This window comes from Mustelus asterias, chromosome 21, assembly GCF_964213995.1.
Source record: "Mustelus asterias chromosome 21, sMusAst1.hap1.1, whole genome shotgun sequence".
Classification (NCBI taxonomy): Eukaryota; Metazoa; Chordata; class Chondrichthyes; order Carcharhiniformes; family Triakidae; genus Mustelus; species Mustelus asterias.
In genome coordinates this window covers 238,417-265,106 of record NC_135821.1, presented here as the reverse complement: position 1 = coordinate 265,106, position 26,690 = coordinate 238,417, and the positions used below count along the sequence as shown (strand labels likewise).

Below are 26,690 nucleotides of genomic sequence, written 5' to 3'. Positions count from 1 at the left end.
AAGTGCCCAATGGGTGGGAAAATGGGAGTATTGCCACCCTTTTTTGGGCATACATACCAGAGCGAATCTCCGACATTTGCATTGCAAAGTGCCTCAGCGTGATTCATTTGGAAAAGTGTTGGGTGAGGCCTATTCCTACCCGAGAGGCCGGCCGCATAGTGCTGAGTGCGCCACTGCGCATGCGCCTGTTCTGTCAGCGTGGAGTTTGCCGAGTGTGCATTGGCTTCCCATTGCCGGCCTCTGATTGCTGGACTCCAACCCCCCCCCCCCCCCCCAGCTCTGATTGCTGGACTCCAACCCCCCCCCCCCCCAGGCCTCTGATTGCTGGACTCCAATCGCTGACCAGCCTCCCCCCCCCCCCCCCCCCCCCCCCCCAGCCTCTGATTGCTGGACTCCAATCGCTGACCAGCCTCCCCCCCCCCCCCCCCCAGCCTCTGATTGCTGGACTCCAATCGCTGACCAGCCTCCCCCCCCCCCCCCCCCAGCCTCTGATTGCTGGACTCCAATCGCTGACCAGCCTCCCCCCCCCCCCCCCCCCCCCCGCCTCTGATTGCTGGACTCCAATCGCTGACCAGCCTCCCCCCCCCCCCCGCACCTCTGATTGCTGGACTCCAATCGCTGACCAGCCCCCCCCCAGCCTCTGATTGCTGGACTCCAATCGCTGACCAGCCCCCTCCCCCCCCCCCCCCCCCCCCAGCCTCTGATTGCTAGCCTTCCGGACCTCCCCGGGCCAGTCGCAACGTCTCACCCCCTCCTACCAGCCCTGATCACTCTCCCAGCCCCCCCGCAATGACTAGCCCTAACCACCCCTGACCCCTCCCGCCCCGATGGCCAGCCCCAATCACCTCCTCCCTCCCTCTTCTCGCGATCCCAATTGCAGATGGCAGCGGGACTGACCCCACTGATCAGCCCGCAATAGGCTGGCCCTGCCCCAAATATGCCTCGCCACCTCTGGCCTCACTCCCTCCTTTGGCACTGCCCGTTGCCCGGTGGCAGAGCCAGATCACCCCTTGGGCAGTGCCAGGGTGTCAGGCTGGCCACTGCAAGTCTGGAACTGCCCAAGGGCCACTCCCCCCCTTAATCTGACCTCCGGGACGGGCCTCAATGGCCTCTGTCCATACCAGCGGGTCAGGACGCCTGTTCCACATTAGTGGGGCGCAGTCGCAAACACCGCTGGAGGGGACCACTCCTGGCAGGGGGAGGGGAGACGTTAGTGGGTCCGGAGAACACTGTCCCAGGCCCACTAATCATAATCAAATTCGAATTCAATATGATAATCAGCTCTGCGCTGATTTGCAGCACAGATATGACTGTGCTAAAAATAAAGGCACTTGGGAGACTCACTGCTCGAACATCGCAGTGGGCCTGCAGAATCCCAGCCGTGGAGTTTCTGTTTCTTCAGCAGGGTAAGGAACATGGAGAGGGTGAGACAGGCAGGAGCACATGGGCTGAATGGCCTCCTTCTGTGCTATATGTTCCTATCTCAGTTTCTGTGATACAGAGTGAGGAGAATGTCTGGTGGGTTATCAGTCTCTCTTTGTGTTACTGTCCACAAACAGACCTATGGTCAGAACTAACACATTTCTGTAACAAATAAAGGCAGTCTGCTGCTCAGGGGAGGCCCCTGCTATTCTATAAACACAAGACATAGGCAATCTAAACTCTAATATCCCATTACCTGCCTGTGGCTTGTAGTGTAGGGTTAATGTGGGAACTGCCCACTTTATGATGCAGAGAGTCCCATGTTGGCGCCCTGAGGACATCGTCTAGCAGATGCCAGCTTGAGCGCAGCATCTAGACAGGGCTGTACCGTGGAGATGTATTGGTACCGTGGTTAGCACAGCTGCCTCACAGCGCCAGGGAAACCAGGTTCGATCCCCGGCTTGGGTCACTGTCTGTGTGGAGTCTGCACATTCTCTCCGTGTCTGAGTGGGTTTCCTCCGGATACTCCGGTTTCCTCCCACAGTCCGAAAGATGTGCAGGTTAGGTGGATTGGCCGTGCTAAATTGTCCCTTCGTATCCAAAGGTATGCTGGTAGGGTGGATTGGCCATACTAAATTGCCCTTTAATGTCCAAGGATGTGCATGTTAGGTGGATTGGTCATGCTAAATTGCCCCTTAGTGTCCAAGGATGTGCATGTTAGGTGGATTGGCCATGCTAAATTGCTCTTAGTGTCCAAAGATGTGCAGGTTAGGTGGACTGGCCATGCTAAATTGTCCCTTAGTGTCCAAAGATGTGCAGGTTAAGTGGATTGGCCATGCTAAATTGCCCCTTCGTGACCACAGATATGCTGGTAAGGTGGATTGGCCATGCTAAATTGCCCTTTAGTGTCCAAAGATGTGCAGTTTAGATGGATTGGCCATGCTAAATTGCCGCTTAGTGTCAGGGGGATTAGCAGGGTGAATACATGGGGTTATGGGGATAGGGTCTGGGTGGGATTCTTGTTGGTGCAGACTCGATGAGCCTCCTTCTGCACTGTTGGGATTCTATGATTTTAATATGGAAATTTGAAAGAAAAAGACAGTGGCCAAAGAGTGTAAGAAAAACCCACTGTGCACCATAAGACTCCACGGAGGTCCATTGTGAATATCCACAGATTATTGAGTCAAAGGACCAAGCGGGCGGGGGTAGGAAAAACAGGAAAGCGGAGGAGCAGCCAAGAGGCTTATAAATTGAGTTTGTGAAAATGCTGATGAATTACCCAAATGGCAACAGCAGGTGGCAGGAGCGAGCAGATGGCTGTGAATGAAGGAAAGCAATCTGTTGCAGTTCAGAAGAATCAAAACCAACAAAAGGGAAGTGGAATTATTCGCCAAGAAATTGATTGCGTCAAAGCTGCATTGGAAGAAGTCAACTAGACATACGGTCAGACACACCATCAACTTGAAAGTATTCAAAGCAGCCATGGCTGCAAATTACTCTGAAGAACCAACATGTGGCCCTTGAGAAAACCTGAGTTAAAAAAATGTTACAAAAGGGGTAGCACTGAGGGAGTGTCGCACTGTCAGAGGGTCAGTACTGAGGGAGTGTCGCACTGTCAGAGGGTCAGTGCTGAGGGAGTGCCGCACTGTCAGAGGGTCAGTGCTGAGGGAGTGCCGCACTGTCAGAGGGTCAGTGCTGAGGGAGTGCCGCACTGTCAGAGGGTCAGTGCTGAGGGAGTGCCGCACTGTCAGAGGGTCAGTACTGAGGGAGTGTCGCACTGTCAGAGGGTCAGTGCTGAGGGAGTGCCGCACTCTCAGAGGGTCAGTACTGAGGGAGTGCCGCACTGTCAGAGGGTCAGTGCTGAGGGAGTGCCGCACTGTCAGAGGGTCAGTGCTGAGGGAGTGTCGCACTGTCAGAGGGTCAGTACTGAGGGAGTGCCGCAATGTCAGAGGGTCAGTACTGAGGGAGTGCCGCACTGTCAGAGGGTCAGCACTGAGGGAGTGCTGCTCTGTCAGAGGGTCAGTACTGAGGGAGTGCTGCACTGTCAGAGGGTCAGTACTGAGGGAGTGCTGCACTGTCAGAGGGTCAGCACTGAGGGAGTGCCGTACTCTCAGAGGGTCAGTACTGAGGGAGTCACGCACTGTCAGAGGGTCAGTACTGAGGGAGTGCTGCACTGTCAGAGGGTCAGTACTGAGGAAGTGCTGCCCTGTCAGAGTGTCAGTGCTGAGGGAGTGTCGCACTGTCAGAGGGTCAGTGCTGAGGGAGTGCTGCACTGTCAGAGGGTCAGTACTGAGGGAGTGCTGCACTGTCAGAGGGTCAGTACTGAGGGAGTGCCGCACTGTCAGAGGGTCAGTACTGAGGGAGTGCCGCAATGTCAGAGGGTCAGTACTGAGGGAGTGCTGCACTGTCAGAGGGTCAGTGCTGAGGGAGTCCCGCACTGTCAGAGGGTCAGTACTGAGGGAGTCCCGCACTGTCAGAGGGTCAGTGCTGAGGGAGTGTTGCACTGTCAGAGGGTCAGTGCTGAGGGAGTGTTGCACTGTCAGAGGGTCAGTACTGAGGGAGTCCCGCACTGTCAGAGGGTCAGTGCTGAGGGAGTGTTGCACTGTCAGAGGGTCAGTACTGAGGGAGTCCCGCACTGTCAGAGGGTCAGTACTGAGGGAGTGCCGCACTGTCAGAGGGTCAGTACTGAGGGAGTGTCGCACTGTCAGAGGGTCAGTACTGAGGGAGTGTTGCACTGTCAGAGGGTCAGTACTGAGGGAGTGCTGCACTGTCAGAGGATCAGTACTGAGGGAGTGCCGCACTGTCAGAGGGTCAGTACTGAGGGAGTGCTGCACTGTCAGAGGATCAGTACTGAGGGAGTGCCGCACTGTCAGAGGGTCAGTACTGAGGGAGTGCCGCACTGTCAGAGGGTCAGTGCTGAGGGAGTGCCGCACTGTCAGAGGATCAGTACTGAGGGAGTGCCGCACCGTCAGAGGGTCAGTGCTGAGGGAGTGCCGCACTGTCAGAGAGTCAGCACTGAGGGAGTGCCGCACTGTCAGAGGGTCAGGACTGAGGGAGTGTCGCACCGTCAGAGGGTCAGTGCTGAGGGAGTGTCGCACTGTCAGAGGGTCAGTACTGAGGGAGTGCCGCACTGTCAGAGGGTCAGTACTGAGGGAGCGCTGTGCTGTTGGATGGGGTGTAGTTTGTGTCGTAAAGTAGTATATTATTTCCTGTGGAATTTAAATATTGAGTTTTTGGTAGATTTTATTTCATTACCTGAGGCCAAGTGGCTCGTGCAGAGTAAACTTTAATTCATTTCCCAACATCTGACTGATCTGTGAAAGAAAACGACAAAGATTAATTTGGCTGCATTATCTACAGGAGAAGGTTTGTCCTGCAGAAGTGGCCAAATCATCTTAATCATATCAAACTATTGTCCCTGCAGAGGTTGAAGAGGAAGCTCCCATATCACTTCTCAGGACGGATAATAAATGCCTTGACAGTAATGCCCACATCCTGAGATCAATTATAAAAATATAATCCTGTGAGGGATGGTCAAAACATTCGAACGAAAGCCTGCAATAATGTACAAATACACAGCTTCTTCCCTGCTGCTGTCAGACTTTTGAATGGACCTACCTCGCATTAAGTTGATCTCTCTCTACACCCTAGCTATGGCTGTAACACTACATTCTGCACACTCTCCTTTCCTTCTCTATGAACGGTATGCTCTGTCTGTATAGCGCGCAAGAAACAATGCTTTTTACTGTATGTTAATACATGTGACAATAATAAATCAAATCAAAATCAATATTCTACCAGAGAAAGCTGTTGGGGCCAGTTTCTTCGATATGTTCAAGAGGGAGCTGGACTTGGCCCCTGTGGCGAAAGGGATCAAGGGGTATGGAGAGAAAGTGGGAGCGGGATACTGAAAATACACGATCAACCATGATCATATGGAATGGCGGTGCAGACTCGAAGAGCCGAATGGCCTAGCCATGCATCTACTTTCTCTGTTTCCATGATTCTACACCACACGTGAACACACACTCAAAAATACATGCACACACAAACACATGTACATACAAACACACACATGTATGCACATACACACAAACATGTGAGTACAAACACACACATGTATGCAAACGTTTATACACAAACATGTGCACCCAAACACACATATGTATGCAGACACTTACACACAAAGATGTGTGTACAAACACACACATATGCATAAACTTACATGCAAACATGTGCACATAAAACACACATGTATGCACACACTTACACACAAACGTGCATACAAACACAAAAGTGTATGCACATGCATACACACACAAACATGTGTGTAAAAACACACACACCCGTATCCGCACACACACATACACAACCACGCATGTATACACAGACACAAACATATATGCATACAAACACACACATGCATACACACACTGAGACAGACACACATAAACAAATGTATTCACACTCATGCACTTACATGCAAGCAAACTCTCAGTCACACATGCACGCAGTGGCGTTGTGGTATCGTCACTGGACTAGTAATCCAGGGACTGAGGGTAATATCTGGGGACCCAGGTTTGAATCCCAAATTTGAAATTTTAATCCAATAAAAATCTGGAATGGTCCAATGACAACCATTGTCGATTGTCATAAAACAATCTCGTTCACTAATCTCCTTCAGGGAAGGAAATCTGCCATCCTTACCCGGTCTGGCCTACATGTGACTCCAGAGCCACAGCAATGTGGTTGCCCCTCAACTGCCCTCAGGCAACTAGGGATGGGCAATAAATGCTGCCCAGCCAGCAACGCCCATGTCCCATGAATTAATTAAAAAGAAACGCACTCAAAAATACATGCCTACATACACTCCCAATCATACATGAAGACATGCTCAAAAAGCATGCAGACACAAACACACATGCACACTCACAAACATGTGACTCTGCACTCACGCTAATGCACGGGTGCAGACTCACAAGCTCACACAGGCAGCTCACATGTACTGCACTTGTACAAGCACGCTTGCACACACACTCACAAACACATGCACACAAGTGCACACTTGGAGAAGCAGGAAGCCTGCAGCTGGAACGTTAGAAACCCAGCTCATAGAATTCCTACAATGCAGAAGGGGGCCATTCGGTCCATCGAGTCTGCACCCACTGTCCGACAGAGCATCTTACCCAGGCCCTATCCCTGTAACCCCACGTATTTAACCAACTAATCCCCCTAACCTACACATCTTCAGACACTAAGGGACAATTACACATGGGCAATCCACCTAACCTGCACATCTTTGGACACGAATGGGCAATTTAGCATGGCCAGTCCACCCAACCTGCACATCTTTGGACACTAATGGGCAATTTAGCATGGCCAATCCACCTAACCCATACATCTTTGGACACTAGGGGGCAATTTATCATGGCCAATTCACCTAACCTGCACATCCTTGGACACTATTGGGCAATTTAGCATGGCCAATCCACCCAACCTGCACATCTTTGGACACTAATGGGCAATTTAGCATGGCCAATCCACCTAACCTGCACATCTTTGGACACTAACTGGAAATTTAGCATGGCCAATCCACCTAACCTGCACACCCTTGGACACCAAAGGACAATTTAGTATGGCCAATCCACCTAACCTACGCATCTTTAGACTCTAAGCGGCAATTTAATATGGCCAATCAACCTAACATGCACATCTTTGGACACTAAGGGGCAATTTAGCATGGCCAATCCTACACATTGGAAAGAATATATCAACGTTGGATTCAGATTCACCAGAATGTTACCAGGGCTGCAAGGATTACATTTCGAGCAGATATTACACAAACAAAGGCTTTATGCCCTGGAATGTAGATGGTTAAGGGGTGTTTATTTATTTTTTAGTGTCACAATTAGGCTTACATTAACACTGCAATGAAGGTACTGTGAAAATCCCCTAGTCGCCACACTCCGGCGCCTGTTCGGGTACACTGAGGGAGAATTTAGCACGGCCAATGCACCCTAACCCGCACGTCTTTCAGACTGTGGGAGGAAACCGGAGCATCCAGAGGAAACCCATGCAGACATGGGGAGAACGTGCAGACTCCGCACAGACAGTGACCCAAGCCAGGAATTGAACCCTGGGTCCCTAGTGCTGTGAGGCAGCAGTGCTAACCACTGTGCCACCGTGCCACCCTTGCAATCTCAGGCGCTGTTCAATCTTCTGTCTCTTTCCAAAGAATTCTGCTTTAAATTCAGATATCCAGCCTTTTTTTAAAATGTGAAATGTACTCATTGAGAAGAGAGGTTGTAATCATAGAATCATAGAATCCCTATGGTGCAGAAGGAGGCCATTCGGCCCATTGAGTCTGCACCGACCACAATCCCACGCAGGCCCTATCCCCATAACCCCACGTATTTACCCTGCTGATCCTCCTGACACTAAGGGGCAATTTAGCATGGCCAATGCACCCTAACCAGCACGTCTTTCGGACTGTGGGAGGAAACCGGAGCACCCAGAGGAAACCCACGCAGACACGGGGAGAATGTGCAAACTCCGCACAGACAGTGACCCAAGCTGGGAATCGAACCCGGGTCCCTGGCGCTGTGAGGCAGCAGTGCTAACCACTGCGCCACTGTGCCGCCCATCCTCCCACAGTAATGCTGAAGAGTGGAAAATCTTTCTCTTTGGCAACCCAATTACCAACATGAATTAAACGTGACTGAGATGATTAGATGCAATATGAAATTGTCCCTACTTCCCAACTTATTCCCTGACACTAATCGTACAGAAACAATTGTAGACAGAAGCGCAAAGTTTCAAAATGATTTTGAAAGATTAAGTTAGTTGGCTTTGACAGATGGATTCCAGCGCAGTTACGAATGATGTGATTCATTTTTGGTGAAAATAAAGGGTGAGACTTGAGTCCATGAGAGAAAATGCTGGAAAATCTCAGCAGGTCTGGCAGCATCTGTAAGGAGAGAAAAGAGCTGATGTTTCGAGTCCAGATCATAGGATCCCTACAGTGCAGAAGGAGGCCATTTGGCCCATCGAGTCTGCACCAACCACAATCCTACCCAGGCCCTATCCCCGTAACCCCACATAATTCCCCTGCTAATCCCCCTGATACTAGGGCCAATCCACCTAACACGCACATCTTTGGATCGTGGGTGGAAATTGGAGCACCCGGAGGAAACCCACGTAGACACTGGGAGAATGTATAAACTCCACACAGACAGTGACCTGAGGCCGGAATTGAACCTGGGTCCCTGGCGCTGTGAGGCCATGATATGGAGATGCCGGTGTTGGACTGGGGTAAGCACAGTAAGAAGTCTCACAACACCAGGTTAAAGTCCAACAGGTTTATTTGGCAGCACCAGCTTTCGGAGTCTCGCTCCTTCTTCAGGTGAGTGGGAGTTGTGTTCATAAACAGGGCAGAGACAGACACAAACTCAATTTACAAGATAATGGTTGGAATGCGAGTCTTTACAGGTAATCAAGTCTTAAAGGTACAGACAATGTGATTGGAGAGAGGACCAAGCACAGGTTAAAGAGATGTGTATTGTCTCCAGCCAGGACAATTAGTGAGATTTTGCGGGGAACACTTCAACGGTCACGGGCATTCAGCCTCTGATCTTCGGGTAAGCGTTCTCCAAGGAGGCCTTTACGACACATGACAACGCAGAGTCGCTGAGCAGAAACTGATAGCCAAGTTCCGCACATATGAGGACGGCCTCAACCGGGATCTTGGGTTCATGTCACACTATCTGTAACCCCCATGACTTGCTTGGGCTTGCAAAATCTCACTTGCTGTCCTGGCTGGAGACAATACACATCTCTTTAACCTGTGCTTAACCCTCTCTCCGCTCACATTGTCTGTACCTTTAAGACTTGATTACCTGTAAAGAGTCGCATTCCAACCATTATCTTGTAAATTGAGTTTGTGTCTATGTATGCCCTGTTTGTGAACACAACTCCTCACTCACCTGAAGAAGGAGCCTGAGACTCGAAAAGCTTGTGCTGCCAAATAAACCTGTAGGACTTTAACCTGGTGTTGTGAGACTTCTTACAGTGCTGTGAGGCAGCAGTGCTAATCACTGTGCTATACCGTGCTGCCCCGGGTTAGATGAAAGCTTTGTCAAAGCTAAAAGTCATAGACAGTGGGAGATATTTATACTGCAGAGTGAGTCATAGCCACAGAAGCAAGGGGAAAGGCTGCTAATGGCAGTCCATAGAGAATAAAGGGTGTGAATGGCCAAACGGCAGAGAAGCTGAAATCAGAGGATAAAATGTGACAGATGAAGATGTGGGGGGGAGGGGGGAGATGGATGGGAGAGAGGTAACATTTTGAAAAAGGGGGAAAGGGGAAGCAAAGGGGGAGAAAAGGTAAGGAAAGGGGATAAAGTAGGGGGAAAGATCTGATGAGTAATTATACGTGAAACATGGGAACAGTGGGGGTCCAAAGAGATTTGGGGATTTACATGCAAAAATGACAAAAATTACGTGGTTAGGTCCACAGTATAACTAGAAAGACAAGTAGAATGTTGGTCTTTTTAACTAAAGGGTTCGGAATATAGAGGGAAGGATGTTTTTCTGTGGTTGTACTAAGCCCTGACTTGGCCACATCTGGAGCACTGTGTAATTTTGGAATGCCATGCTTTGGAAAGGATACGAGGGACTCCTCCGGGTGCTCCGGTTTGCTCCCACAATCCAAAGATATGCAGGTTCGGTGGATTGGCCATGCTAAATTGCCCCTTAGTGTCAGGGGGACTAGCTAGGGTAAATGCATGGGGTTACAGGGATAGGGCCTGGGTGGGATTGTGGTCGGTGCAGACTTGATGGGCCGAATGGCCTCCTTCTGCACTGTAGGGATTCTATGATTCTCTGATACATCAACTTTGGATTCGGATTCACCAGAGTATTATCAGGGCTGCAAGGATTACATTATGAGCACAGATTACACAAACAAATGCTTTATACCCTGGAATATAGATGGTTAAGGGGTATTTATTTATTATTTATTTATTTATTAGTGTCACAAGTAGGCTTACATTAACACTGCAGCAAGTGGCCAATAGTTAGCACTGCTGTCTCACAGTGCAGTATTAATATGAGCTTACTTGTAAAGTTTTATTTATTAGCCTCGCAAGTAGGCTTACATTAACACTGCAATGAAGTTACTGTGAAAATCCCCTAGTCGCCACACTCCGGCGCCTGTTTGGGTACACTGAGGGAGAATTTAGCACGGCCAATGCACCCTAACCAGCACATCTTTAGGCAGAAATTGGAGCACCTGGGAGGAAACCCACGCAGACACGGGGAGGACGTGCAGACTCCACACAGGCAGTGACCCAAGCCGGGAATTGAACCCGGGTCCCTGGCGCTGCGAGGCAGCAGTGCTAACCCACTGTGATACTGCATTATAACAGGGCCAAGCTAAGGGGCTGATCTTTCCGGCTCGTCCTGCCAGTTGATCGGTGTGGTGAGCTAGTAAGATCGGGCGAGAGGCAAAAAATCACCTTTGCGACTGGTTTTCCAGCCCCTCGTGATGTTACTGACCTCGTTTTGATGGGGATAATTAGTGATGCATTAATGTGCATCACTTAATTTAAATATAATTAGTGAGGCCCCGATGCTATTGATTGGGGGTGGGGCGGGGTGGGGGGGGGGCGGGGGGAGGTGGGGGTGGTGGTGGGGGAGGTGGAGATGGGTAGGGGAGTGACAGGAGTGCACTGGGAGATCGGTGCACCTGCGCAATGGTGCCCCTCGAGCTCAGAAGCCGGCTTCCCGGCGAGAACAGATTCCACCCACTCCCCCTACTGGCGAAACTCCCATCCTGGGTCTTTTTTTCTAAGTGCTGTATGATTGCATCGGGAAGTGCACCCGAATAACAGGTGGGATTCTTTCCTGTTTTCACGCTCATTCAGCACTTAGAATTTATTTATTAAGATCGTGCGACCCCCAAGACTTTCTTTACTGAGAGTTTATTGACTTTGCCCAGTTTCAACACTCCTCACATTCACCCAGTGTCCCAACCACCCCCTCTTTATATGTGTTCAAATATCTGCTTCCTTTCACCATATAATTGATACAAACAAGCCTTAACAATGTAATTGACATCAACAAACTGTAGCAATGTAATTGGTAGGAATTTGACAAGACAAGACAGAACAAAACAGAATTGGAACTGGTTCATTCAGGAGAGAGGTTGGGAAACATTTTTTCACACAAAGCATGGTTGAAGCGCGGGAGCTTTCCCACAAAAGGAAGTAAATGCTAACGTAATTATCATAGAATCCCTGCAGTGCAGAAGGAGGCCATTCAACCCATCGAGCTTGCACCAACAACAATCCCACCCAGACCCGATCCCCGTAACCGAAAGTATTTAACCTGCCAATCCCCCGTCACGAAGGGGCAATTTAGCATGGCCATCTACTTAACCTACATATTTTTGGGGACTAAGGGGCAATTTAGTCTTGGGCCATTGTCTGTGTGGATTTGCATGTTCCTCCCAGGTCTGCATTGGCTTCCTCCGGGTGCTCCACTTTCCTCCCACGGTCCAAAGATGTGCAGGTTAGGGGGATTGGCCATGCTAAATTGCCCCTTAGTGTCCAACGATGTGTAGGTTAGGGGGATTGGCCATGCTAAATTGTCCCTTGGTGTCCAAAGATGTGTAGGTTAGGTGGATTGGCCATGCTAAATTACCCCTTAGTGTCCAAAGATGTGCAGGTTAGATGGATTGGCCATGCTAAATTGCCCCTTAATGTCCAAAGATGTGTAGGTTAGGTGGATTGGCCATGCTAAATTGCCCCTTAGTGTCCAAAGATGTGCAGGTTAGGTGGATTGGCCATGCTAAATTGCCCCTTAGTGTCAGGGGGTCTAGCAGGGTAAATATGTGGGGCTAGGGGGATGGGGTCTGGGTGTGATTGTTGTCAGTGCAGGCTCGACGGGCTGAATGGCCTCTTTCTGCACTGCAGGGATTCTATGATTCTAAAGCAGCTTTACCTTTGAGCGGTGAACCTCCCCCTCGTCATCCTTCCCGCCGACTCCGAGGATTTTCCTGCTTTTCAGCCGGCTCACCAGGTCGGTCTGGCTGTGCTTCTTTAGGAGGGAGCCCTGTGGTTTGACAGCCATCATTATCCTCCCTCACCCCCGATTCCCCTAACTGCAGAACAACTGTGTCTCCCGTCACAACGCAAACCTGAAACAAGAAAGCAAAGAGGGAGGGGGGTGCTCTTTAATCCTGAGGTGCATTTGGAATAGAGAATGTATTTATTATTGAACATCAATTGAGTCTATTATTTATAATATTTCAGCACTAAAACCACTCCAAGCTTTCAGCTCCAAACCCCTGAAGTATTGTGTTTGCCTTAAAGTGTGATCAAATCACTGTAGCTTTTGTAAGCAACTCAGCATTACTGACTCGCATTTACGTAGCGCCTTTCCCGAACCCAGAATTTCACAACTAATGAAAAAATTAAACCTGAACTGTTGGAACTACCCAGCAGGTCTGCAGAGAGAGAGAGACAGTAAGAAGTCTCACAACACCAGGTTAAAGTCCAACAGGTTTATTTGGTAGCAAATACCATAAGCTTTCGGAGCAGAGCTCCTTCGTCAGATGGAGTGGATATCTGTTCTCAAACAGGGCACAGACACAGAAATCAAATTACAGAATACTGATTAGAATGCAAATCTCTACAGCCAGCCAGGTCTTAAATGTACAGACAATGTGGGTGGAGGGAGCATTCAACACAGGTTAAAGAGATGTGTATTGTCTCCAGACAGAACAGCTTGTGAAATTCTGCAAGTCCAGGAGGCAAGCTGTGGGGGTTACTGATAATGTGACATAAATCCAACATCCCGGTTTAGGCCGTCCTCATGTGTGCGGAACTTGGCTATCAGTTTCTGCTCAGCGACTCTGCGCTGTCGTGTGTCGTGAAGGCCGCCTTGGAGAATGCTTACCTGAAGATAATCTTCAGGTAAAAATGTCACAGCACCACCTTCTCAAGGGCAACCAGGGATGGGCAGTAAATGGTGGCTGAGCCTGCGATGCCCATATTCCGTGAATGAATAACACAAAGGGCGCCATGATGATTATTTCATGTTTCCATTGTTGGTTGGTGGGGGTGAGGGGGGATCAGTTTTGGCTTCAGGCCATCTGGGAGAAGTCCTCCGCCCTTTTTTGGAGTAGCCCCATGGGATTTTTCATACCCGCCTAGGATGGCAGATGTAGGGAGGGGTTCAAAAACCCCTCACCACATCTGCCATCCTAGTGTTGCCACCTGCAACAGTGCAGCATTCCCTCAGCGCCGCACTGGGAGAGTCAACCTGGATTCGAGGTTGTCCAAATGGAATTCGTGAACCTATAGCCTTTTCAGAAGGAAACAGTGAAAAAGAATGCATGAGGGGTGGAATCATCTTGGCTTCAAGTTGGCAAAGCACCTCTGAAAACCAACAACATGGAGACCATAAGACATAGGAGCAGAATTAGGCTATTCGGCCCATCGGGTCTGCTCTGCCATTCAGTCATGGCTGATAAGTTTCTCAACCCCATTTTCCCCCTTTTTCCCCATAACCTTTGATGACCTTACCAATCAAGAACCTATCTATCTCTGTCTTAACGATACTCAATGACCTGGCCTCCACAGCCTTCTGTGACAATGAATTCCACAGATTCACCATCCTCTGGCTGAAGAAATTCCTCCTCATCTCAGTCCTAAAGGGTCGTCCCTTTACTCTGAGGCTGTGCCCTCGGATCCTAGTCCCTCGTACTAATTGAAACATCTTCCCCACATCCACTGAATCACGGCCTTTCAGTATTCTGTAAGTTTCAATGAGGTTCCCCCCAACTTCTTACTAAACTCCATCGAGACCCAGTGTCCTCAAACGCTCCTCATATGTCAAGCCTTTCATTCCCGGAATCATTCTCGTGGAACCTCCTCTGGCCACTCTCCAGAAGGTCCAAAAAGACATAGTGGGGAGTTTTCCCATCCCGCCCACCACGGGAATTATAGCGTGCAGGGGGGGCGGCGGGGGGTGGGAGGGGGGGGGGCGGATACGTGGAGGGGAACCATGCAAAGATCCATTGGCCTCAGGTGGGATTTCCCAGTTTTGGGGTGAGCACGACTCGAAAACCCATCCCAGAATTTAAGCTGGGGGGAGGGGGTCGTGTCAGAAGTCCCCTTCTTGTTTAACATCTGAAAAATAAGAGGATGAATTTTTGTCTTGGAAGCACAGGGGATTCAAAGCACCCCCGCCCCCCCCTACCCCACTCTCTGCAGTGAGTAAGATTCCACATTAAGCAAATTGAGGAGATCAGATGAACACTCTGTGGGACCCTGTAATTCCCGCCAGCTTTACTCTCGCAAACACAACCAGCAATAATTGTTTGGTTTTTCCATTTGTGAATTTGCTTTTAAAATGTTATGACTCCTTAGGGAAAATGCACAGCGCTCTGCACTTAATCGCGCCTTGGGGAACATCAGCTCAGTGACTGAACCAGTCACAACGCACAGATACTGGAGTGAGCCAATCAAATTCCAGCTGTTTGCTAAACTCCTGAATGTTGTTCCTTTCCCTTTCACAATTTAAGACCATTTTTTTCTGCCTCTTTCGCCACAGGCATCATTCCATTAACCTGACTTCCGAAACTACTTCATAGAATCCCCACAGGAGGCCATTCGGCCCATCAAGCCTGCTCTGGTAACACGGGGCAGGCACGGTGGCACAATGGTTAGCATTGCTGCCTCACAGCGCCAGGGACCCGGGTTTGATTACTGGCTTGGGTCACTGTCCGTGTGGAGTTTACACCTTCTCCCCGTATCTGCGTGGGTTTCCTCCGGGTGCTCCGGTTTCCTCCCACAGTCTGAAAGACGTGCTGGTTAGGGTGCATTGACCCAAAAAGGCGCCGGAGTGTGGCGACTCGGGGATTTTCACAGTAACTTCATTGCAGTGTTAATGTAAGCCCTACTTGTGACTGATAAATAAACCTTAAAACTTTAATAATCACATCCAAGCCCTATCCCCGTAACCCCACATATCCCTGCTCGTCCCATAAGACTTTAAGATATTGGAGCAGAATTAGGCCATTTGGTCCATTGAGTCTGCTCCGCCATTCAATCATGGCTGATATGATTCTCATCCCCATTCTCCTGCCTTCTCCCCATATCCTTTAATCCTCTTATTGATCAAGAATGTTTCTATCTCTGTCTTAAAGACACTCAGTGACCTGGCCTCCACAGCCCTCTGTGGCAATGATTCATCACCTTCTGGCTGAAGAAATTCCTCCTCATCTGAGTTTTAAAGAGGCGCGCCTTCACTCTGAGGTTGCGCCCTCGAGTTCTAGTCTCTCCCACTAGTGGAAAGGTCCTCTCCACATCCACTCTATCTCGGCTTCTCAGTATTCTGTAAGTCTCCCCTTGACACTAAGGGGCAATTTAGCATGGCCAGTCAACCTAACTTGCACATCTTTGGAGTGTGGGAGGAAACCGGAGCATCCGGAGGAAACCCACGCAGCCAAAGGGAGAATGTGCGAACTCCACACAGAGAGTGACCCGAGACTGGAATTGAACCCTGGTTCCTGGTGCTGTGAGGCAGCAGCGCTAACCACTGTGCCACCCTAAGTCCAAAGATGTGCGGGTTAGGTTGATTGACCATGCTAAATTGCCCCTTAGTGACAGGGGGACTAGCTAGGGTAAATACTTGGGGTTACGGTGATAGGGACTGCGTGGGATTGTTGCCAGTGCAGGTGTGATGGGACAAATGACCTCATTATTTGTTGTAGGGATTCTGTTCTTCTATTCTATTCTACTTAATTGGGCTTCAAAGCACTTTAGGACATGCTCAGTTTGTGAAAGGTACCTCATAAATGTAAGTTTTATCCCTTCCCATTCACTCCTGCTATGCAGGATTGCAAAGAACTCTGCTTGTGACTTTCTCACGCTGTCCACTCTCCTCAATGGCTAGAATCCAGCATACACAACATCCAGGCTTGGGGTGACAAGTGGCAAATAATATTTGTGCCACCTAGGTGCCAGGCAATGACCATCTCCAACAAGAGACACTCTAACCATGAACCCTTGACATTCAATGGCATCACCTTCGCTGAATTCCCCAATATCAACATGTCAGGCGTTACCATTGACCAGAAACTCAATTGGACCATATGAATACTGTGGATACAAAAGCAGATCAGATGCCAGCAATCCTTAGGCACGTAACTCACCTCCTTCCCTCCTGAAGACTGTCCACCATCTACAAGGCACAAGTCAGGAGTGTGATGGAATACTCCCCACTTGTCTGGATGAGTGCAGCTCCAACACTCAAGAAACTTGCTACCATCCAGACAAAGCAGCCCCACTTAATTGCTACCCCTTCCACAAACATTCAATCCTTCCACCACTGATGCACAGTGGCAGCCATATGTACCATCTACAAGATGCACTGCAGGAACTCGCCAAGGCTCCTTAGGCAGCACCTTCCAAACTCTCAACCACTGCCATTTAGAAGGAGAAGAGCAGGAGATACTTGGCAACACCAACACCTGGACGTTCCCCTCCAAGCCACTCACCATCCCGGCTTGGAAATATATTGGCCATTCCTTCACTATCGCTGGGTCAAAATTCTGATGTTCCCTCCTGATGCACGATATAACACACGAGAGGCGTGATGTACTCGGGAAATAAAGGCTTTTATTGCCAACAATAACAGAGCTACCATATACAGTATACGATCCCAGACTAAAGGGTCACCAGGCAGAGCAGTGACCTTTATACCTCTCCCAGGAGGCGGAGCCGACTGGGGTGTACCATAACAACTATATTAACAGGTAGAACAGCCCAACCCTAACCCCAACAGTAACATATATACAGACTCATAGTACTGGCCAGACCATGGCTCAGCACTACCTGGTGGGAACCAACAATGGTTCACCACACCTCCCTAACAGTGTGGTGGGTGTATCAACAGCACAAGGACTGCAGCGATTCAAAAAGGCAGTTCACCATCGCCTTAGAACATAAGAACTAGGAACAGGAGTAGGCCACCTGGCCCCTCGAGCCTGCTCCGCCATTCAATAAGATCATGGCTGATCTTTTCATGGACTCAGCTCCACTTACCCGCCCACTCACCATAACCCTTAATTCCTTTACTGTTCAAAACTGTATCTATCCTTGCCTTAAAAACATTCCATGAGATAGCCTCAACTGCTTCACTGGGCAGGGAATTCCACCGATTCACAATCCTTTGGATGAAGAAGTTCCTCCTCAACTCAGTCCTGGATCTGCTCCTCCTTATTTAGAGACAATGCCCCTTAGTTCTCGTTTCACCTGCCAGTGGAAACAACTTCCCTGCTTCTATTTTATCTATTCCCTTCATAATCTTATATGTTTATAGAAGATCCCCCCTCATTCTTCTGAATTCCAGTGAGTATAGTCCCATTCTACTCAGTCTCTCCTCATAAGCCAACCCTCTCAACTCTGGAATCAACCTCGTGAATCTTCTCTGCATCCCCTCCAGGGCCAATATATCCTTTCTCGTGTAAGGAGACCAAAACAGTTCACAGTACTCCAGGTGTGGCCTCACCAGCACCTTATACAGCTGTAACATGACCTCGCTGTTTTTAAACTCCATAACTCTAGCAATGAAGGACAAGATTCCATTTGCCTTCTTAATTACCTGCTGCACCTGCAAACCAATTCCTTGAGCTTCCTGCACAAGGACACCCAGGTCCCTCTGCACTGCTGCATGTTGCAATTTTCAAGGACAACTCGGGATGGGCAATAAATGCTGACCTGACCAGCGATGCCCACATCCCATAAATTAATTAAAAAAGAACTAATGGAATAAAATGGGGTGGCATGGCCGCACACAGTGGGGGGGGGGGGGGGGGGGGGGGGTTTGATTCCCGGCTTGAGTCACTGTCTGTGTGGGTTTCCTCCGGGTGCTCCGGTTTCCTCCCACGGTCCGAAAGCCGTGCTGGTTAGGGTGCATTGACCTGAACAGGCGCCGGACTGTGATGACAGGGGAATTTCACAGTGACTTCATTGCAGTGTTAATGTAATCCTTATTTGCGATTAATAAAAAACTTTAAACTTTAAACTGTCTTCCCCGTGTCGGCTCCCAACGTGAGATGATTTGGTTAGCCCAGTTCCTGTCTCCAGGACAACCATTAGCTCATTCATAAGTCATTATAAATTGGCGACCAGTTAAGAAACAAAACATTGGGATGGTGTGGGGAGACTGGGCTCCCAGTATGGAGAGATGGTGGTGCAATGATAATATCACTCAACTGGTAACCCAAGAGGCTTAGGCTAATGCTCTTGCACCCTAAGTTCGGATCTCATCAAGGCAGCTGAAGGAATTTCCATTCAGTTAATAAAGCTGGAATATAAAGTTAGGCAGCTATTACTGGTTGCTGTAAAAACCCTACCTGGTTCTGATTTCCTAATGCCCTTTAGAAAAGGAAACCTGCCATCCTTACCTGGTCTGGTCCATATGTGACTCCAGACCCACAGCAATGACCCAGCATGCTCAGGGGCAATTAGGGATGGGCAACGAATGCTTGCCGGTGCTGTCTTCATCCAATGAAAGGATAAGGGAAAGGTATAGTGAAGGAGGGTAATATAAAACTTATAAAGTTTATTCATTAGTCACAAGTAAGTAAGGCTTACATTAACACTGCAATGAAGTTACTGTGAAATTCCCCCCGTCGTCACAGTCCAGTGCCTGTGCGGGTCAATGCATCTAACCAGCAGGTCTTTTAGACTGTGGGAGGAAACCGGAGCACCCGGAGGAAACCCAGGCAGACACGGGGAGAACGTGCAAACTCCACACAGACAGTGACCCAAACCGGGAATCGAATCAGGGTCCCTGGTGCAGTGAGGCAGCAGTGCTAACCACTGTGCCACCATGCCACATTTTAAATTTACTATAATAAGTAGACTAGGTTAAGGTAAAGATTACAAGGTGCCTTCTATATAGAATAAGGGTTCACCATGTGCCGAATACAAAATGCAAAGGTATTGTCTGTATAACCACAATTTAACCAAGTATTATGAAATTAAACCGTATTCTTAATGTGTTTTGCAAACCTTGGCCAATGGGCAATCTAATTGCTCAGCATGATGGGAAATAGACAGAAGTAGACAGACCAAATTCTTTTGCGACAATGGTATATCAGGAGAGCAGTTCTCCTTATCAACTTGAGTCAAGCAGCTGCAAGTCAATCAGGGCTTTGGAATGTATGGGCATTGCATTAGCTCATGATTAATGAGGTTGGTACGGTTTCTCATGGAGATAATGACACTGGGCATAGGCAAGGAAATTGACTCCCTTTACCAACTAAAATTTTCAGGCGATAGCAATATCCTTGAATCTACCGGATTTACGTAGTTAGATTTCCTAGTAACGAGGGAAGAACTTTCAGGTGCAATGTGCTAATGAGCTTCTAATCCTGCTGATAGGTAGAGCGTTATTAGCTAAGGTATAATGTTGTAATTGGACCCTCCAGTCTGGATGACAAGCTGGGCGAGGAATCGAAGTGTTCAGAAGAGTACATCAATCTCCCACTTGTACTGGTACGACAGAAAGGATAGCCGGTACTTGCTGACTGACTACCCCTTCTCCTGATGCATGCATTAGCAATAAACTTATTTTTGTTCTTTAACTACATGCTGGCTTTTGTGGTCTCTGTTATTGATTGAGTTCAGCTTAGTACAAGATCCCCCAGAAGGACACCCTGGAAAATTCCTCTGACATGTAGGAATAGGGATGTTTTACAGCAATTGTACAGGGCATTGGTGAGGCCACACCTGGAGTATTGCGTGCAGTTTTGGTGTGCTTATCTGAGGAAGAATGTCCTTGCTATAGAGGGAGTACAGCGACAGTTTACCAGGCTGATTCCTGGGATGGCAGGTCTGTCATATGCGGAGAGACTAAGTCGGTTAGGATTATATTCATTGCAGTTTAGAAGAGTGAGAGGGGATCTCATAGAAACTTATAAAAGTCTAACAGGGATAGACAGGGTGGATTCAGAAAGAATGTTCCCGATGGTGGGGGAGTCCAGACTTTAAGGATAAGTGGTAAACTTTTTAAGACTGGGGTGAGGAGAACTTTCTTCGCCCAGAGGGTGGTGAATGTGTTGAATTCACTCCCACAGAAAGCAGTTGAGACTAAAATATGTGATTTCAAGAAGAAATTAAAGTAAAAGCAAAAGCAAAATTTATTTATTAGTCACAAGTAGGCTTACATCAACACTGCAATGAAGTTACTGTGAAAAAACCCTTAGATATAGTTCTTGGGGCTAAAGGGATCAACAGATATGGGGGGGAAGCTGGGACCAGGATAATGAATTCGATGATCAAAATTAATGGCATAGCACGCTCGAAGGGCTGAATGGCCTACTCCTGCTCCCAGTTCCTATGTTTGTATATTACCTCCTTCTTTTCAAAAGGGAAAATGGGGATCAAGGGGGTTCGGGGGGTGTCTAATTATATGGGGTGTTGTCTGATTCTAGGATCTGTCCAATCTTGAGAGACTGAGAAGTGGCAATTCTCCAGTCCATGGTGTCACTTTGCTATTCGACAGTGGTATGCTTCTCAGAACACCCCAATTCTGTCCTCGCCTGACACACAAACACAATTTCCAGCAAAGGTCACCAGGTAACGATCGGGAGCTGACCTTTTATTCTAAAGGCTCACTCCCATTGCTCCCACAACCTGTCCTCTCAGGGAACTGAGGCAAGCTGAATGAGGTATCTGGCATTGAATCAAACCTGCAGCACTCCTTATCTCAGTACGGACATGGCACCACAGAGGATCGTGAGATAGGATTTACATTTATCTAGTGCCTTTTAAGACAATAAGACATCTCAAAGCGCGTTACAGTCACTGATGCTGTTTGAATTGTGTTGTAGGAAATTCAGCCGCCAACTTATGCACAGCAAGATCCCACAAATGAGCAATGCGACAATGACCAGATCTGTTTTTTGTGCTGTTGGTTTCCTCCCTCAGTGTCCAAAGATGTGTAGGTTAGTGGATTGGCCATGCTAAATTGCCCCTTGGTGTCCAAAGATGTGTATGTTAGTGGATTGGCCATGCTAAATTGCCCCTTGGTGTCCAAAGATGTGTGGGTTAGGTGGATTGGCCATGCTAAATTGCCCCTTGGTGTCCAAAGATGTGTAGGTTAGGTAGATTACCCATGCGAAATTATCCCTTAGAGAGCAAATATGTGCGGGTTAGGTGGATTGGCCATGCTAAATTGGCCCTTAGTGTCCAAACGTGCGTCGGTTATGTGGCTTGGCCATGCTAAGTTGCCCCTTATTCTCCAAAGCTGGGCAGGTTAGGTGGATTGGCCATGCGAAATTGCCGCTTAGTGTTCAAATATGTGCAGGTTAGATGGATTGGCCATGCTAAATTGGGCCTTAGTGTCCAAAGATGTGTAGGTTAGGTGGATTAATGAGGTAAATACAGGGGGTTACAGGAAAGTGCCTGGATTCTCTGCTGGAGAGTCGGTGCGGACTCAATGGGCTGAATGGCCTCCTTCTGCACTGTAAGAAGGTCATGATGTTGATTCGAGGGATAACAATTGGCCAGGACACCATGGGAACACCCATTCCCCCCCCACCTGCCTCCACCCACCTCCCTCACTCTTCTTCAAAATAGTGCCACGGGTATTTATATTACATCCACCTGGGAGGGTCTCGGTTGACCATCTTATGTGGAAGACAGCAGCTCCGACAGTGTGGCACTTGCTCAGTATCTCCATCGGAATCTTAAAGAGCTGATTTAAATGGACGTGCACATGACTTGTATCGAGGGCCCATGCCTGGCGATAATCACTGGCGCCCGGTTGACTCAACACAACTGATCGCCTATCACCCATTTTCTGCTGTGTTAGCAACAAGAGTGGCCAAAGCCTGTGATAAAACATCATAGAATCCCTACAGTGTAGAAGGAGGCCATTCAGCCCATCGCCTCTGCACCGGCAACAATCCTACCTATGTCCTATCCCCGTAACCCCACATATTTACCCTGCTAATCCCCTAACACTACAGTCAATTTAGCATGGCCAATCTGCCTAACCTGCACATCTTTGGATATTAAGGGGCAATTTAGCATGGCCAATCCACCTAACCTGCACATCTTTGAACATTAAGGGACAATTTAGCATGGCCAATCCGCCTAACCCGCACATCTTTGGACATTACGGGGCAATTTAGCATGGCCAATCCACCTAACCTGCACATCTTTGGACTGTGGGAGGAAACCGGAGCACCCGGAGGGAACCCACGCAGACACGGGGAGAACATGCAGACTGCACACAGACAGTGACCCGAGGCCGGAATTGAACCTGGGTCCCTGGCGCTGTGGGGCAGCAGTGTCACTGAGCCGCCCCAAAGTGGGAAGCTTTTAGCTCGAGTCAACAACAAAAACAGGAAAAAAATTAAAAAGGTTCTCCCACTGGGAGCTCAGAGTGGTGCTGGCAACTCACCAGAGATAACAATTTAGTGTAAATATTTCAGGAGAAAATCAAAGCATTCTGCACATACCTTTTCACTTGTGGCTGGGGTTTATGCTAAAGTTTTTGGATTGGAGGTGCTGTAATGGTTCTCCTGGCACTCCGTTTCCAATGGCTGGTCTTGCCGTGAGTATTATGTGTGCTCGAGACAGGAGAGTGCGAGAGGCACGCAGAAACATAGCCTTACCTTAAAGTGTGGAATAGAAGTGCAGTTGAAGATCAGTTGAATGCACAGATTACTTCTCTTTACTGAAGTCAACGTCATCAAAGATCCCTGATGTGAATCTTTCCCTCTGGGGCCTGGTCCCCAGGATCACAAAGGGACAAAATATCCAGCAAGGGTTCGATGCATAAGATCCAGACTATCTGGCACGTCAAAGGTTCTGTCTACGATAAAGAAATGAGGCAAATTAGTGTCTGGGCTCACTAAACCTACAGTGGGCCCCAGTTGATTTTAAGATTCTTATCTGTGGGTTCAGGTCCCTCAAATGGTCTTGCCCTCCCTATCTCCTCCAGCCCCCTAACCCTCCGAGATCTCTGCGGAGCCCCAAACCTGGCCTTCAGCGCGCATCCCCGATTCCCACCGTTCCGCCAATGGTGGCCGTGTCTTCAGCAGCCTGGGCCCCTAAGCCTTGGAATTCTCTCTCTAAACCTCTCCGCCTCGCTGTCCTTCTCGAAGGGGCAGCACGGTGGCATAGTAGTTAGCACTGCTGCCTCACAGCGCCAGGGACCAGCCTTGGGTCACTGTCTTGGATACTAAGTGGCAATTTAGCATGGCCAATCCACCTAACCTGCACAGCTTTGGGTTGATTGGCTATTCTAAATTTCCTTAGTGTCCGACGATGTACAGATTAGGTGGATTGGCCATACTAAGTTGTCCCTTAGTGTCCGACGATGTACAGATTAGGTGGATTGGCCATGCTAACTTGCTTCTTAGTGCCCAAAGATGTGCAGATGAGGTGGATTGGCCATACTAAATTGCCCTTTAGTATCCCAATATGTGCAGATTAGACGGACTGGCCATACCCCTTGATGTCCCAAGATGTGCCGACTTGATGGATTGACCATGCTAAATTGCCCCTTAATGTTAGGGAGACTAGCAGGATATGTACATGGGGTTACGGGGAATAGAGCCTGGATGGAATTGTTGTTGGCGCAGGCTCGATGGGCCGAATGGCCTCTTTCTGCACTGTAGGGATTCTATCCATTCGATAAACTCTTTCAAACCTGCCTCTTCGACCAAGATTTTGGTCACTGGCCCTAATGTCTCCCTCCAGTGTCAAACATTGCTTGATCCTACTGCTGTGAAATGCCTGAGGGTGGGACACAGTATTAAAGGTGCTATACAAATGCAAAAAAGTGTATGTTTAGTGAGCCCAGACACTACTTTCTCTCATCTCTTTATTGTAGACAAATACAAAGTGTTGTTGGATCGGTGTACTAGGGTTTGTTCAAAAAGGCAATGTATACTGCACTTCCTCGTACATACTTTGGCAGGAAATGTGTCGAAGCATGTTGGAATATGTTGAAATATTGTTGGATTGTAAGTAGCAAGCAGTTTGTATCATGTCCTCTCTCTCTCTCTCTTGCTCTGTTTTTATGTGGTTCACGCATTCATCTGGAGTTATTAACTCTCTCTGGTTTACGGTTTCATAGGCATCGACAGCCCCACAATGTGTTGCTCAACCCTGGGTAACTTGTGGAGACCGGGCAGTTTACTATCCACTGGTGCCTTCGCACTCGTTTGGTGCCTTGATAAATGCCCTTTTGCGATCACGTCAGTAGTGTCTCAGCTTTGAGTCAGATGATTATGCATTCATGTCCATCTCCAGGTCTTGAGCGCCACAATCTAGTTTCGAGCGCAGTCTTGTGGGGGTGCTGCATTGTTGGAGGCACTGCCTCCTGGTGAGACTTAACTAAGCTCTTGTCTGCCCTTTACAGTGGGTGCATGACATCCAATAGCATTACTGAAGAGCAGAGGAGTTTCTCTATGGCAGCCAGGCCAATATTCATCCCTTAATTGACAACAAGTGTCAACGATTGACAAGTTATCAGTCATTATCATGGTGGCACTATGGTTAGCACTGCTGCCTCACAGCGCCAAGGCCCTGGATTCAATTCCGGCCTTGGGTGACTGTGTAGAGTTTGCATGTTCTCCCCGTTTCTGCATGGGTTTTCTCCGGGTGCTCCAGTTTCCTCCCACAGTCCAAAGATGTGTAGGTTAGTTGGTTGGCCATGCGTATTGCCCCTTAGTGTCCAAAGATGTGTAGGTTAGGGGGATTGCCCATGTTAAATTGGCCCTTAGAGTCCAAAGGTGTGCGGGTTAGGGGGATTAGCCATGCTAAATTGGCCCTTAGTGTCCAAAGATGTGCAGGTTAGATGGATTGGCCATGGTAAATTGCCCCTTAGTGCCCAAGGATGTGCAGATTAGGTGGATTGGCCATGGTAAATTGTCCCTTAGTGTCCAAACATGCGTAGATACGTGGATTGGCCATGCTAAATGGCCCTGAATGTCTAAAGATGTACAGGTTAGGTGGATTAACCATGCTAAATTGGCCCTTAGTGTCCAAAAAGGCATAGACTCGAAGGATTAGCCATGGGAAATTTGTGAGGTTATGGGAATAGGGAGGGGGAGAAGGCCTGGGTAAGGTATTCTGTCAGAGAGCCAGTGCAGACTTGAAGGGCCAAATGGCCTCTTCTGCACTATAGGGATTCGATGATTCAATCACACTGCTGTTTATGGGAGCTTGCTGTGCACAAATTGATGGCCGCATTTCCTTGAGCTCAGCAGTGACCATACCTCAACATAGAAACATTTCATTGGTTGGAAAGTGCTCTGTGACAACTGGTGTGTGTGAAAGGTGCTAATTAAATGCAGCTTTTGCTTCTGATTACTGAGACTGTGTCAATCGTGTGGGTTGGCTGAGTTTTTGGCAAGTGGGTGTTAAAAGCTGCGGTGGGAAATGTAAGGCTTAACTCTGTGGTTTGCAAATGAAGCTTTCAGCTTTATACTGGGCGGCGACCTTCCTGAACTACTGTTGTTGAAAGAATCATAGCAGAAACTCACTGGAGCTTGAGGCCTACGCTTCCCAGTGCAGCAGGCAGGGGTGCAGCACTGACTGATGTGTTGTCTTCCAGGTGAGATGTCACACCAAGGAGCCGCCGGTCCTCTCAAAGTGGATGTAAAAGATCCCACACCAATGTTCAAGAAGGCGGCACAGTTAAAATTTAAAGTTTATTTATTAGTGTCACAAGTAGGCTCACATTAACACTGTAATGAAGTTACTGTGAAAATCACCCTAGTCGCCACACTCGGCACCTGTTCGGGTACGCTGAGGGAGAATTTAGCACGGCCAATGCACCCTAACCAGCACGTCTTTCGGACTGTGGGAGGAAACTGGAGCACCCGGAGGAAACCCACGTAGACATGGGGAGAATGTGCAGACTCCGCACAGACAGTGACTCAAGCCATGAATTGAACTAACCTGGGTACCTGGTATAACCACTGTGCCACTGTGTTTAATTCCGGCCTTAGGTGGCTGTCTGTGTGGAGTCTGCACGTTCTCCCCGTATCTGCGTGGGTTTCCTCTGGGTGTTCTGATTTCCTCCCACACTCCAAAGATGTGCGGGTTAGGTGGATTGGCCATGCTAAATTGCCCCTTATTGTCCAAAGATGCGCAGGTTAGGTGGATTAGCCATGCTAAATTGCCCTTTAGTGTTCAAAGAAGCGCAGGTTAGGTGGATTGGCCATGCTA

The 26,690-nt window shown here is 48.7% G+C and overlaps 1 protein-coding gene across 1 annotated transcript in view; it reads right to left on the bottom strand.

Annotated features, from left to right (window-relative positions):
• Positions 1–23,125, bottom strand: part of LOC144508862 (tumor protein p53-inducible protein 11-like) — a 32,837-nt gene extending 9,712 nt beyond the window's left edge. Inside the window, exons 1-3 of the mRNA XM_078237077.1 lie at positions 22,967–23,125; positions 12,424–12,619; positions 4,678–4,736 (exon numbers count right to left, since the gene is read on the bottom strand). Of these exons, the coding sequence (XP_078093203.1) occupies positions 4,678–4,736; positions 12,424–12,555 (191 nt within the window). The 5' untranslated portion in view covers positions 12,556–12,619; positions 22,967–23,125. The remainder of the gene's footprint in view (positions 1–4,677; positions 4,737–12,423; positions 12,620–22,966) is intronic.
• Positions 23,126–26,690: the final 3,565 nt, after the last annotated feature.